General features: G+C 29.3%; 1 protein-coding gene across 1 annotated transcript; it reads left to right on the top strand.

The window, feature by feature from the left end:
* The first annotated feature begins 1,695 nt into the window (after nt 1–1,695).
* LOC142631441 (geranylgeranyl pyrophosphate synthase, chloroplastic-like) lies at nt 1,696–6,433 on the top strand. The gene is made up of 2 exons (XM_075805616.1): nt 1,696–1,774; nt 5,916–6,433. Exons 1-2 carry the CDS (start codon nt 1,696–1,698, stop codon nt 6,431–6,433), a joined length of 597 nt encoding a protein of 198 aa, XP_075661731.1.
* The last annotated feature ends 9,037 nt before the right edge of the window (nt 6,434–15,470 follow it).

Here is a 15,470-nt window from a genome sequence, read left to right as displayed (position 1 = left end):
TGTCATTGTATATTTAAAACAAGAGGACATGTTCAGTTAAAAAGTACTGAAGCTAAAAGAAACTCTAAAAATTGGATTGTTTTTTCTATCTTTTATCTCAAGAAAAAAAAATCGGATTGTTTTCTTTTTGGCCTTTTATGTTTTAAAATCTTCATTTTTCCTTTTCATATTTGCTTTTGTTTTTCCTTCTAAAAAATAGATTCTTTTGTTTTCATATTGGGTTGTCATCCATTTTTATTAATGATTTGATTGTTGAGTGTACATGTTTCTTTACTTTAGGAAATATTAGTTCTAAAATGTTTTGAAATGCAAAGATATATATATATATATATATATATATATATATGTGTGTGTATATATATATATATATATATATATATATATATATATATAAAATGAACGGTCACTATACACACAGAAATTGACGATAAGGCTAATGTGAAGACGGAATCAAACATTTTGCCTTTTCATATTTGCTTTCGCTTTCATATTAGGTTGTCATCTTAAAGGACCAAAATAAAAATTTTGAAACACAAATGACCAAAGTAAAACAACCCAAAGCTTTAAGGGACAATAGTGTACTTTAATATTTTTACTAAAAAAATACATTTTCGAAATATATTTATTAAAATAATAAAACTTAAAAGTCAATGTATGTTTTAGTGAAACCCGTCTCTTCATATTTTGTGTAACTAGTAATTCAATGTTATAAAGATTATATGTCAAAATAGTTTTAAACTGTCTTAATTAATAAAATAATTTATGAAATAGTATTATTAAACTAAAATATTGTCAAAAGTGTTGTGTCCTATACTTATCCTTTTTATAAATCCTTTAATTGATCCGCATGGTATAAAAATTACTATTTCTCTGAGTTACGAATTGTGACATTTTTGTTCTCTGCAACTACATTTTATGTTTATAAAATTAAAAACAATTATTTTAATTTATCCAAATAGTATTATAATAGTACCAATCACGGTTATATTATGTCGCCTGCTGAGTCAGGGCACATGGGTCTTACAGAATTAAAGTTCATGTTTAATATCTAATTAAGATTTTAATGGCGGTCACATTGTTTAAAAGGTAAGAGATAAAAAAGTGAGAAAGAAAAAAAAAATTTGAAAGGACACTAGGGGAAAGAAAAAGAAAAAGTAATTAGGTCAACAATTCTTTTTCTAATAACCTGCAAACTTCATTAAGGCTGAGTTTGGTTAAGTGTAAAATATTTTTCGGGTGTAAAATATTTTTCGGGTGTAAAATAATTTCAACTGAAAATATTTTCGAAAAAATAAAATATTTTTAGGTGTTTGGTAGCATTTTAAAAAATATTTTGAAAAATATTTTCAGGTGTTTGGTTGTAATCTTGAAAATATTATAAAAAACACATTTTCTACTTATTTCTCACATTTTCTCAGCTTCCAAACAAATATTATTTTTCAATACAGAACAACAAAATCAAAAAAAAAAAAAAACTCATCAAACCCGGTCAGAGAAGAACGAAGAGAGATTTCTCAATACAGAACAACAAAACCCAAAAAAAAAAAAAAAAATTCATCAAATCCGGTTAGAGAAGAATGAAGAGAGAGAGAGAGAGAGAGAGAGAGAGAGAGAGAGAGGCAACTAGGTTCGACGTTAAGGCGAGATCACGCGGCGGAGGCGAAGGCGAGCACGATCAGACCGGGTTCATCGGAGATGGGTTTGAGCGTTGAGCATCACGAATCAGATCGGCGATGGCGATGGCAATGGCAAAGGCATGATCTTGCAGGCACGGGTTGGGGCGCGATCTCACTCTCTCTACTCTCTCTTCGTGCTCTCTCTCTCTCTCTCTCTCTCTCTCTCTCTCTCTCTCTCTCTTCGTGCTCTATCTCTCTGTTTTCTGAAAAATTTCTATTTGAAGGTAAAATAGAAATGAAAGTTATTTTACGGGTGGGAAGGGGTTTTTTACAGTCAAAGGTAAGTGATTTTCCGGTTGACCAAATTTTCAGTTGCTACCAAACACACACAAATGCGGAAAATAATTTCTGAAACTGATTTACCGTTGAACCAAACGCAGCCTAAGTCAAACAAAGACACCTAGAATAATGCGTTCAAGTATTCAAGATGGCTTTAGGGGCTTCATGCTTATAACAACAAGTTTAGCAGTAGTATGGATTGCAAAATTTAGGATTTGTTTGGTAATGTTGTTCTAGTAATATTGTTTGTGTTTTTTGAAAATACAAGTCAGTAAAAAAAATGTGTAAAAATACGTGTAATGTTGTTCAAATATTAAAACTTGTTGTTCTAGTAATGGTAACAAACGGGCCGTTAGTTTTCTCCTAACCCAACCAAACTTAATTACAACTAAAGAAATATTTTTTAGGTTCAAGTGAATTATAAATAATAATAATAGGTTAGGTAAGCAATTACTAGTAATAATTATATGTCACTTGCATGTCAGCTTACGAGTTAAATTTGAGATATTATTGAGAAGTCCCATACTTTGTATCAAATTAAGATTTATTGTCTCCTACCAAAAAATGACGATTTATTGCGGAGAGGGGAGAGAGAGTGAATTCCACGCACAAATTTAAGAATTTCACAATGACCAAACATGAAATAAAGTCAAGTGCATAATTAGTTGAAATTTGAAAGTATATCTAATAAGAGTTGATCTAGTTGATTTGGTCAAGTTTCAAGATTATAATAATGATAAAAGCAATTGATACAATATTGTCAACTATAAATTCACCCAATTAACGTTTTTGGAATTAAAATAGAATACTTTTTAACCTCTTATGTCAAATCTTAAAGAAGACATTCCAAATATCTTATTAAGATTTAGGGCACAATGGCACATGGTTTAGAAAGTCTAAGATAGACTGATTTCTCAGCATAAGTGAAGTTTAATTATTATTATTTTTTTAAAAGGATGACAGAATAGTGAGAAGAAAAAAATGGAAAAACAATAAGTGTTTGATAAAAAGGATGGAAATATAGAGAGAAAACAACGCCTATGTATTATATTACATTTTAAATATTTAGCTATTTAATATATTTTACAATGATGAAAGAGTATTACATTTTTTTTTTTTATATCCCACGTTGAATTACATTTTTTTTCTTATACCATCTATGCTTAGTGTCTGTTTGGCAAAAATTATTTTTGTTAACTTATTTTACTATTCAACTTATTTTTACTACTATTTATGGGTCCCACTGTACTTTTTGGTACTATTTATGGATCTTAATGTATTATTTCAATTAACTTTTATCTTTATTTACAGTTTTTTTTTGCAAAAATTTTTCAGGTTTAGCAAAATAAGCGGATCCTAAACGGATCCTTGGTGTATAGGTTAAAAAAATAGAATGTATAGTCCATATAATAAAGTTTAAGCATCTATCTCTATCTCTAGTGTATAGGTTAAAAAAACAGATCCTTAGTGTATAGGTTAAAAAAATTGAGTTTAAGCATCTATCTCTATCTCTAGTGTATAGGTTAAAAAAACGGATCCTTAGTGTATAGGTTAAAAAAATAGAGTTTAAGCATCTATCTCTAGGGTCTACACTATATAATAAAGTAATTAGTGTGATTTTTTTTTAAGAATCATCAAGTAAGTAGTGTTTTTTAAGAAGAAGTGATTAATATAACTTGAGCCTAACTCATAGATGAATATGTTTATGTATTATTTAGCAACAAAAAATGTTAATTGAGTAGTTAAGTCTCATATTTTACTAGCCACATACTAAATAGTAACAATATTGAGTGATTAATTAATACAATATCATTTTGTTTTAACTCATCATCAAATTAAATTATAATGTATTGTATTAAATCCTCACAAAGAGACTCCTCTAATCATCAAGAAATTAATGTTCAAATATATACTTTTGATTCAACATGTTGAGCATATATGATAATGATACTCAAAATGCTATTGCAAACAAACTATCTTGATAAATAAGTGTGTTTTTTTGTTTGTTAAATAAGTGTTTTTTTTTTGTTAAATTAGTGTTGTTGTTTGTTTGTTTTTTGTTAGGAGCTGGAACCATACGTGTAAACGCGGCAAACGTTGATATGGTGTCTTTTTGTGTGAGTGGGAAACAGTGGTGTGATTTTTGTTTTTGGATCCATGTTTTACGTCAACCTGTGTATTCTTGTATCACAACAGTCACGTCAATATCGTTTTTTACGTTCATCAAAAAATGAATAAATAAAAAATCATTTTACGGATTCGTTTCTATTTATTCAAATCTTGTCTAGTTTTTTAATCTATGGTCAAGAATCAAGATTAGATTTTAAATGTATAATCTGTGATATTTTTTTTATTGTACTATGCATAAGTCATACAATATTAGTCTTGCATGTCGGCCATACTTAGTATCAAATTAAGATTTATTGTGGGAGGAGAGGACCAAAATGAACATTTGTCTCTTTCGCCAAAACTTTTCAGCAAAGTGCTCAATATCTGAAATTATTTAGGGAAATGTCCCGATTTTGAAACTTGATTTTTAGAAAATCAAATTTCAATTTAAAACTCGATTTTTAGACAATCGAGTTATAGTAAACTGAAAATTAAAAAAAAAAAAAATTGTAGAACTCGAGTTCCTTGAAAAAAAAATTCTTGAATGGAACTCGAGTTCTAGAAATTTTTTTTTCTAAGTCCAAGTTTGCTATAACTCGATTATAAAAAATTTGAATTTTACATTTGAAACTTGATTTTCTAAAAAAAAATCGAGTTTCAAAATAAGGGCATATTCCTAATTATTTTCAAATAGGGGTCATTTCACTGGAAAGTTTGTGAGAAAAGGGTAGATGAATATCTTCAATAGTAAGTGTTTGATAGAAGGAATAATTAATGTAACTTAGGCCTAACATGTAAATGAATATGTTTTTGTATTATTTAGCAACAAAATTTTTTAATAAGCATCTTTGAAAGTTTTTTTTTTCTATGAATGTCTTAATTAATTATTTAAAAAAAAGAAGATTTTTTTTAATTAATTGAGCAGTTAAGTCTCATATTATATTAGCCACATACTATGAGTGAGTAATTAATACAATATCATTTTGTTTTAACTCATCAACTTAAATTTTAATGTATTGAATTAAATCCTCGTAAAGAGAGTCAAGAGACTCACTTCTCTGATTATCAAGAAATTAATGTTCAAATATATATATAAAACTACGTCAAAACCAAAAGTGCATGCACCACTTAGTCCTGTGGAGTAGCATATAAACTCACACACCTCAATACACGCACCTGATGTGGGACAATGCCCAGACTTTTTTTTTTTTTTTGGCTTAATATATATGTATGTATGTATATATGTATGTATTTGCAGGAATTGTATACAATGTGTAACACAAATCTAGGGACCCGCTTGGGTCCGTGCACAAGAACATTGGATTTGTTAAGAAGCTAACTCATATTAAATATAACGTAAATGCACTTTTAGTCCCTATATTTTGGGTCAATTTTTATTTTGGTCCTTACTTTTCTATTTTACCGTTTTTAGTCCCTAAAATGAAAAACACGTTCCATTTTGGTCCTTATCGTTATCTCACTAACGGAAATTACTAATGTGACAAACAGAGTGTATTGTTGACACAATAAATACTGATATGACCATTAAAATAATATTAAAAAATTATTTGATATTTAAAATATGTCACTTCAACATTTTAATTTAAAATTTTAAAAACAAAGAATTTCTAATTTATCAATTTTAATTTTAATTTAAATAAAAGAATTAAAAAGAAAAAGAATTCACTTCTGAATTTTAAAGATTGAGATATTTTTTGAGTAATTTCCTCAGTTTCTATTAAACTTTGTTCGTAACCAAACACAACATAAAATTTAAATTTTAAAAACTCAAAACAAAATCTCCAAGCTCTCTCTTTCTTTCTGTGAAAATCTCAAGCTCTCTCTCTACAGTCTCCAAGCTCAAGGTGAAGGTGGAGGTGACTGAAGATGGGTTTCGGGTGGAGGAGGAGGTCGCGGTTCTCGCCGATGATGCGCTATTAGCCTTCACTTTCGAGCACATAGCAGTGTCTACTGTGGATGTGCCGCCAGCGAGAGTTATTAGAGCCATCGGAGAGCTCGCGAGGTTGATTGGGATAGAAGGACTTGTTGCAGGCCAAGTGATTGATATATGTTCTAAGGGACTTTCCAATGTGGGTTTGGAACACCTTGAGTTTGTCCATTTGCACAAAATGGCAGCGTTGCTTGAAGCAGCTGTGGTTTTAGGACCAATTCTAGGAGGTGGGTCTCACGAAGAGGTTGAAAAGTTGAGGAATTTCGCAAGGTATATTGGGTTGTTGTATCAAGTGGTGGATGATATTCTTGATGTGACAAAATTGACTCAGGAATTGGAGAAAACAGCTGGGAAAGACTTGGTGTCTGGTAAGGTCACTTATCCAAAGCTAATGGGTATTGAAAAGACTAACGACTGAGATAGAGATGAAGAAAACAAAAAAGACAAAAGATTTAGACGCGTTTTTTTTTGTTTTTTTTTTACTTTTTCAGTTTTATTGTTTGTTGTTTTTGGTATGCTTGAGGATTGAGCTGAGTTCGTTAGAATTTGTAGGTATTTTGTTCATGATGTATTGATTAAATTTACGGATTTAAATCTATTTTTTCTTTTGGATATTGTTTATATGTATATATGTGGATTGATTTTGTTTTGCACGATATTCATTTATGATTTTCTAAGTTTGATTTTCTTGTGTTTGATTTTCTCAGTTTGTGCTCATGTGTTCTTGATGAAGAGTACATTAGATCCGAATTCATGTGTTGTTGATTTTTAATCATGTTTTTTCCTTTTTTTTTATTTTGTTAAAATTGATAAATTAATTTTTAAATTTCAAAGCTGATGTGGCATTTATTAATTGCCAAATAATATTTTTTAATATTATTTTAATAGTCACCTCAGCACATTATTGGGCTAACAGTGCACTTCTTTTGCCATATCAGCAATTTTTGTTAGTGAGATAACGGTAGGGACCAAAATAGAACATATTTTTCATTTTAAAGACTAAAAATGGTAAAATAAAAAAAATAAGAACCAAAATAGAAATAGACCCAAAATATAAGATCAAAAATGCATTTACGGCATCAAATATTTGCCACTTGTCAACATTCTAACAAATGCTGTGTATTGATATTTTTATCTATAAAATAAAAAATAAAATAATCCAAAAGAACCGTTAGTAATAATTTTTGAATACCGATTAGTAGTGTAAAACGCGGCAACGTGTACGTCCGGTTCTTGGTGCTGAAGTTTGTTTTTCTGCACTAAGAATTCCATTCATTTGTCCGCGTTGTGGTATCCAGCTACACTAATTTCTGTCATTTGCATGTCGGCTGACGAGTTCATTATAGTTGAGAAATATTTTTCAAAAGTCCCATGCAATACATATATTTAATCAACAGTAACGTAGTTGATTTAAGTGGTCAAGTCTTTGCGGTAGACAAGTAATAATAATTAGAAGCAATTGATACAATATTGTCAAACTCTAAATTCAATTACTTAAAATGAAAGTTATCTTCAATCATTTGTTGTTTGGGAGTTGGGATAAAACATGTTTTTCGTAAAGAGAACTTCATTTTCTCACATCTAAGAAGTCTTTCATTGTTTCTCTCATCCCCTCTTGTGTGTATATTATAAATTATAGTGATCCATCACATTGAAATGGAACGAGATTGTATTTTATTATTATTATTGAAGTGACTTCAACATTAATAAGGTAAACACGAAAGGGAAAGATATAAAGGAATAATTATGAGAGTTCTCAAAGAAAGAGAAAGAGAAAACAAGTATTTTGATGAATGGTAATACTATTACAAATTATATATAAAATAATAAAAAAAATTAATTTATACCTATTAAATAAAAAAATATACATGTACACATTCGTAGTCCACATGAGACAAGTTGGAAAAAAAAAAAAAAAAAAAAAACAAATTGCATTCTATAACTTCTTCAAGATGAGAAAATTAGCATTTGAGCGGCATAAGACGAGATGAATAAGGTAAAATTTTGTCATCATTTCTAAATGATAGACAAGATTAACATAAGTCGAACTCATATTTATATGTAATTGTGATTATTTTTTATTATACTATGCATATAAATTGTTATACACAAATAATCTTGCATATCCGCTTATAAGTTAAATTTGAGATATTATTGTGAAGTCCCATACGGCCATACTTGGTATCAAATTAAGATTTATTGTGGGAGGAGAGAGAGTGAGTTCCACGCACAAATTTAAGAATTTCACAATGACCAAGCATTAAATAAAGTCAAGTACATACTTTGAAATTTGAAAGTATAAAACAAAAGTGATGTAGTTGATTTGGTCAAGTTTCACGGTATGTAATAATGATAAAAGCGATTGATACAATATTGTCAACTCTAAATTATTGACCTAATTACCGTTTTTTGGAATTTGGATAGAATACTTTCCAACCTCTTATGTCAAATTTTAAAGAAAACATTCCAAATATCTAATTAAGATTTATTGGAGGGCACAATGGCACATGGTTTAGAATGTCAGAGATAGGCTAATTTCTCAGCATAAATGTAGTTTTTAAATTTTTTTTTTAAAGTAAGTGTTTGATACATTACAAAAAAAATTAGGGCTATAGCAGCATTTTTAAACCACGGCTACAACTCTAAAAACTACTAATATAAGTTTAAAGGAGCTATCCCAGTAATTTTTTTTCCAGCGCTTCCTAATGCTATCCAACGAGTATGACAATAGGTCTGGCTGAATATAGAGAAAAAATAACACATACGTATTATATTAAATTTTAAATATTAAGCTATTTAACATTTTTTTTACAATGATTAAAGAGTTTTTTTTTTTTTTTTGGTATCCCACATTGAATTACATTGTTTTTTTTTATACCATCCATGCTTAGTGTGTATGTTAAAAAAAATGGAATGTATAGTCCAATAATTGAATTAGAATATTAATGCCATAAACAGGTTAAAAGTGGTGTAACATAAGTAATAAGTTTTCTTTTTTAGAATAACAGACAATAGAGTTTAAGCATCTATCTCTATAATCTACCCTATATAAAAGTAATTAGTGTGACTTTTTTTTTTTTTTAAAGAATTAAGTAAAGCTGAGTTTGGATACAGCTTATCTGCGTCTGCGTCTGCTGCTGCTGCGTTTTTTTTTTTTTTTTTTTTTTTTTTTTTTTTCTGCTGATGCACGGGTCAGGGGGACAGCGGCTACTGTTCATGTTACTGTGCATGAACAGTAGCCGCATTTGCTGACTTTTCAGCACATTTGTGGGTCCCGTATACTGTTTACGGGACCCACAAACTTCACTTTACAGAATTTTTTTTATTAAAAATGGGTCCCACGGTACTATTCACACATTTAAAAATTATTTTGGTACAATGTTATCAGTTTTCAGCAATAAGCTCTATCCAAACGGACCCTAAGTAGTTTTTTTTTCTCTCTCTCAAAAAAATAAAGTAAGTAGTGTTTTTTTAGAAGAAGTAATTAATGTAACTTGAGCCTAAGCCATGGATGAATATACTTATGTATTATTTAGCAACAAAAAATGTTAAGAAGCATCTTTGAAAGTTTTTTTTTCTATGAATTTTTTAATTAATTATTTAAAAAAGAAAAATAAAAAATGCCCTAATTAATTTAGTAGTTAAGTCTCATATTATATTAGCCACACACTAGATAGTAACAATATGAGTGACTAATTAATACAATATTATTTTGCTTTAACTCATCAACTTAAATTTTAATGTACTGTATTAAATCCTCACAAAGAGAGTCAGGAGACTCACTCCTCTAATCATCAAGAAATTGATGCTCATATATATATATATATATATATATATATATATATATATATATATATATATATATTTTTTTTTTTTTTTCTTTTCTTTTTTGCTTAATAGTACTACATGCCAAAACTAAAAGTGCATGCAACACTTAATTCCGCGGAGCAATATATAAACTCACACAACCCAACACACACTTGATGTGGGACAATGCCCAGACTGTATTTTTAAATTTTTTTTTCATAATATATTTATACTTTTGATTTAACTTGTCGATCATATATGATACTCAAAAGCCAAATAGCGTGCAAACAAACTACCATGAGTAAGATTCTTAAGTTAAAAGGATAGAGGTAACAAAGGTCAACTGTATGGAGTATACTATTATAAATTATAATTAGAATAAAAAAAATTTAAGTTATACCTATTAAATAAAATATATACATGTACACATTCATAGTCTACATAAGACAGGTTGGAAAAAAAAAAAAAAAACTAATAGCATTCTATAACTTCTTCAAGATGAAAAATTAGCATTTGAGATGCATATATAGGACGAGATAAGTAAGGCAAAAAAATTTTGTCATCCCCAAATGATAGTCAAGATCAACATAATATATAGCCAGACACAGTTGAATCCATTGGGGAAGGGATCAAATATCCTAAGTAAAGTAAAAAAAAATAAAAAATAAAAAGTAGAAAAGTATGTCATTGAATTGACTTGTCTGGTATAGTACTTTAGAAATTTTAAATCTTTAACAAATAGGTTAGAATACAATTAATATTCCAAAGGTTTGGACTAATGCTAATAAGGTCTAAAACTTTTCAAAACTGATCAACTTGATACCTAAATCCAACTTGGTTCCTAAATTGTTACTCATTTTTCTTCTATTTCTCATGGTGATTAGGAACCAAGTTTTTCAGTCTTGAAAAGTCTTAGACCTAGCTTTCTGACAATAACCCAAGCCTTAAGAATGTTTACTGTATTTTTACCCTAACAAATATATTCTCAAGTTAAAAGAAAAGAAATAAGATTTAGAGGGTGAAATATTACTTGTCACTATCCTGCTTTTATATGCGCATGAATGAGGAATCTAGTAATTCAGCAAAAGAGAAGAAAAGGAAAGAAAGGAATCTCGAATACAACATTTAATAGCATTGCAAGATTTTTTTCTAGGGGGTCAGTAAGAACTAAGAAGATGAATACTAAGTAATGGATGGATTTTGTGGTTTACCTGGTTCTCTTATTACAAATTTGTCCATAGTGTTGACAAGAGAACAAAAGACAAACTACAAATTCATTTTATATATTGTTTCTTAATACAATAAACATACTGATTATTATTGCTAAGATTAAATTTTATAAATTATATATTGTTTCTAAATATAATAAGTATATTAATCATTTTTGTTAAGTGAACTTTAATTTGCTTTTATTTATTAGTTTAGGTCTTTACTTTTACAATTATTTTATTTAGCAATTCAACTCAACTTTGACAACTATTGGTCTTTATAATTGCATTAAGAAAATTTTTATAGTGTTAACATTTTCTTTTATCTTCACTTAATCACTCTCTTGCCTCATGCTCCTTGACTATTTTTTATTTATTTATTTTAAGAATCACCATTGTCTAATTATTTAATTGTCTTTTAATCTAACATTTGCTACCCACTGACCGACTGGCCCATGACCCCAGTCCCCACTCAACAAATAACATAATTAAATTTATAAGTTAAAGTAAAGAAGTCATAATTAATTTTTTGTCAAATTTGTTAAGATCTAAATAGGTTTTTCTTGAAATTTAAGATCAACAAATTTCTAATTTGATGTTGGGCTTACTATTATTTTCCTTAGATTTTAGTTCAAATTGTTTTTGTAAGTGCACAATTTGTACTCGGACTCAATCGCGTGATGAGTTTAGACCCAAAAAGCCTTATACAATCAAATTTGTAAAGCGTGGGCTTGAAACCTAGGTTATATGGATATTGGACAACAAATATGTGGGCTAGATTGCCACTATCTACACAACCAATGGATAAAAATAACAGAAATTCTCCTCGGACGTAAGTCGAGGATAACTTGTATTGCCTTTCATTCTCCAAACAATAGATTAAAATTGAAAATGATGTGTACAATGCTTTCTTTCTTCTTCTTTTCCCCCCTCCCTTCCTCTAATGCCTTTCTCTTCCTTTTATATCTCCTTTTTTCTTCCCTCTGTCTTCCACGTATGGCACAGATCATCAATCCAGATACTTGTCCCATCTACCACCCTCTTGAAGTCTTCAAATAATAGCTGTAAGGCTGATCACTACTGTTCAGAGGTTATTTCCCCATTAATGCGACTAGAGAGGTAGGTGTAGAGTCTTTAATGCGGTGGTAGTAGCTTTTTCCATAATATTTCTCATGAGTTCTTCCTCTTTATAACCGTGTGGAACATATCTTTACCCAATAGACCTTCCAACATTCTCCTCTATACATCATGACACATCGTTCGACCTCCACTTGACTTGGCTGAGGAGATACCCCTCCTCGGACAACCCCACCAACCCTTCCAGCAAGAGATTGCTTATGCACTTCAAGGCTCTGTTCAGACGAATTAATACCTCTAAATCAGGCCTAAGGTCCAAAAGTGTATTTTGACAATTCTACTCCCACAGTTTTTTTTTTTCCATTTCTGTTTAAAAAGGCTAAGATATTGTCAAGGTTATTATGTTCAAGCTTATTTCAATTAGACTTTTAAAAAAATTGGGCTATGAGGTTCAAAATTTTATTTTAAAGGGTCAAAACAAAATTATTTAAAAATTAATATACATAATTTTTTTGGGGGTGCTTGCTCAGGGGGTTCATTTGAACCCTGAAAGCTTCACTTACAGCCGCCCTTGATTTGATCCCCAATAGTTGGCAATCTCTTTTTCACTAATTCGAACACATAAGTCATAATCTTAATTTTTAATAATTATGGACTCATATTTTATGATAAAATGTTCTTGATTGTTACATGTCTTTTGGAGATAAAGAATGAAAATAGAAGAAAACAAATAGTTTTCTTGATTGATAGGTTTTATACCTTACCCTAAGATGAAAAAGAGAGTAGTTCCAAAATCAAGTGGGGCTCAGGGAAAGCATGAGGCTGCTAGAAAAGGATATAACCACACATAGTTGAATCCAATGGCAAAAGGATCAAATATCCTAAGTTTAGTAAAAAAAAGAAAAGAAAAAGTAGAAAAGTATGTCATTGAATTGACTTATCCGGTATAATACCTTAAGAAACTTAAGTTTTTAACAAACATGATAAAATATAGTTAATATCCTTGAGGGTTGGGTTAATGCTGATTAAGTGTAAAACTTTTCAAAATTGATTAATTTAGTACCTAAATCCAACTTAGTATATAAACTGTAACTCATTTTCCTCCTCTTTTTCATAGTGATTAAGAACTAAGTTTATCAATTATAAAAAGTTTTAAACCTAGCTATTTGACAATAACTCAAGCCTCAAAAGAGTGTTAAGTACTGTATTTTTACACGAACAAATATATTCTCAAGTTAAGAGAAAGGAAATAAGATTTAGAGTAGGGAAATATTACATATCACTAACCTGCTTTTATATGCGCATGAATGAGGAATCTAGTAATACAGCAAAAGAGAAAAGGAAAGAAAGGAATCTCAAATATTACAACATGCGACATCAATTATAGAAGGTAGTGCGATACATCAAACGTATGTGTACACCATTCATGCAACTTGTTTTTTTTTTTTTTTTTTTTTTTTTTTTTTTTTTTTTCTTGAGAGAACCATTCATGCAACTTGATGTGATTGATATGACAAAATCCATTATTAAAGTTGATCCATTTTGAGCAAAACAAATATGCTAATAAATGCAATTTTTTGTATTATCTTCACGTGAATGGATCTCTCTCTCACCATAATTAATAAAGAAAGGAAAGCAGAAAAGGCAAATCCCAGTACAAGAATTAAAAAAAAAAAAAAAAAAAAAATCTATTGGCAAATGATTAAATTATAGCTGTAATCATATGCATCATCATATATGGATTTATGATGTTATGGGCCTTAGGTCTTTTAGTCAAGTCATGCATGTTCCAAAAACCATGTGTCAAATTGCCAAATTGATGCATAGAGATAGGGTTAAGGTGGACCATCTTCAAGGGAGCTTCATACCCACCAATTCAAGAGTCCCAAAATGCTCTGGCAAGTTTTTTTTTTTTTTTTTTTTAATCCAATTGAAAAAAAAGAGTCCCAAAATGCTGGTGAGGAAATTCATGGAAATAACAACCCAAATTATTTAATTTCAAAAATTGAAGCACCAATATTGCACCATGATGTTTTGCTTTAATTTCAAGTGAGTGAAAAGGAAAATTTTAAATATGAGTAGATGAGATTTATAAGATATTGGTCTAAAGTCTATCTCAAATTCAATACTTTAAAATATATGATAGTTAAACACTTGAAAACATGTGTGAGTTTATATGTAAACTACTCTATTTAGAATTGTAATTTAAGTTATTCAACATAAACAAAAAAAAATAAAATTACCAAAAACAAAAAAATCAAATCAATTTAATTCAAGAGTATCTTTGGATTAAAATACAAATTTGTTTTTGGAAATTTTGTATTTAGAGATGTTTGAGCATTTGACTATCCTCTTAGGTGTGCGTAATGTTCCACTTCACACAAATTAAGTAATTATAAGGAGAAATACAAGCATCTTATTATCTCCTAACTATCATGGTGGAACAGTCCAACAGTTTTTGAAACCTTATTCACATTGTTGCTCACTTAGAATAACCTCCAAGGTACTAACCTCCAAGTTCAACATCATAATGGGAAAAAGCCTATGTAAGAAACTTATGAATTTGGAGGTGCCACTGCCATGAAAGCATTATCCAATGCAATTAATTAATCCCATGGCCGGAAAGGGTCCAATATTCTACTAATCTCTAGTACATAAATTTCTCATTTTTTATATTATCCCCGAGATCGCAGGATCTCATTATACACTATAAAAGTGCACAATATTGTTGGTGATACGTGTACCAGACTAATTTGTGATGCTTCACAAGGTGGGAACCTTATATTTGATGTTTGATTTGATTATGTGGCTGTTTCAAGAATTTTTTTTTCTAGGAAGTCGGTAAGAACTAAGAAGATGAATTTTGAGTAATAGATAGATTTTGTGGTTTACATGGTTTTCTTATTATAAATTTGTTCAGTGTTGGCAAAAGAACAAAAGACAAACTATAAGTTCATTTGATATATAGTTTCTTAATACAATAAACATATTTATTATTATTACAAAGATTAAATTTTAGAAACTATCTATTGTTTCTAAATACATTAAACATATTAATCATTGTTGTTAAGTGAATTTTAATTTGTTTTTATCTTTTAGTTTATGTTTTTACTCTTTACAATTATTTTATTTACTTATTCAACTTAACTTTGACAACTATTGGTCTTTGTAATTGTATTAAGAAAATTTTTATTGTGTTAACATTTGCATTTATCTTCACTCAATCACTCCCTTATCTCACAACCCTTTTCTATTTTCTTCTTTTAAAAAAAATATATCACTATTGTCTAATTATTTAATTGTTTTTTAGTCTAACATTTGTTACCCATTGACTGACTAGCCTATGGTCCTAGTCCCCCCCAC

Source organism: Castanea sativa, chromosome 4 (assembly GCF_040712315.1).
Source record: "Castanea sativa cultivar Marrone di Chiusa Pesio chromosome 4, ASM4071231v1".
Taxonomy (NCBI): Eukaryota; Viridiplantae; Streptophyta; class Magnoliopsida; order Fagales; family Fagaceae; genus Castanea; species Castanea sativa.
Note: the sequence above shows the minus strand (reverse complement) of the source record. Positions and strands in the feature narration are given on the sequence as shown.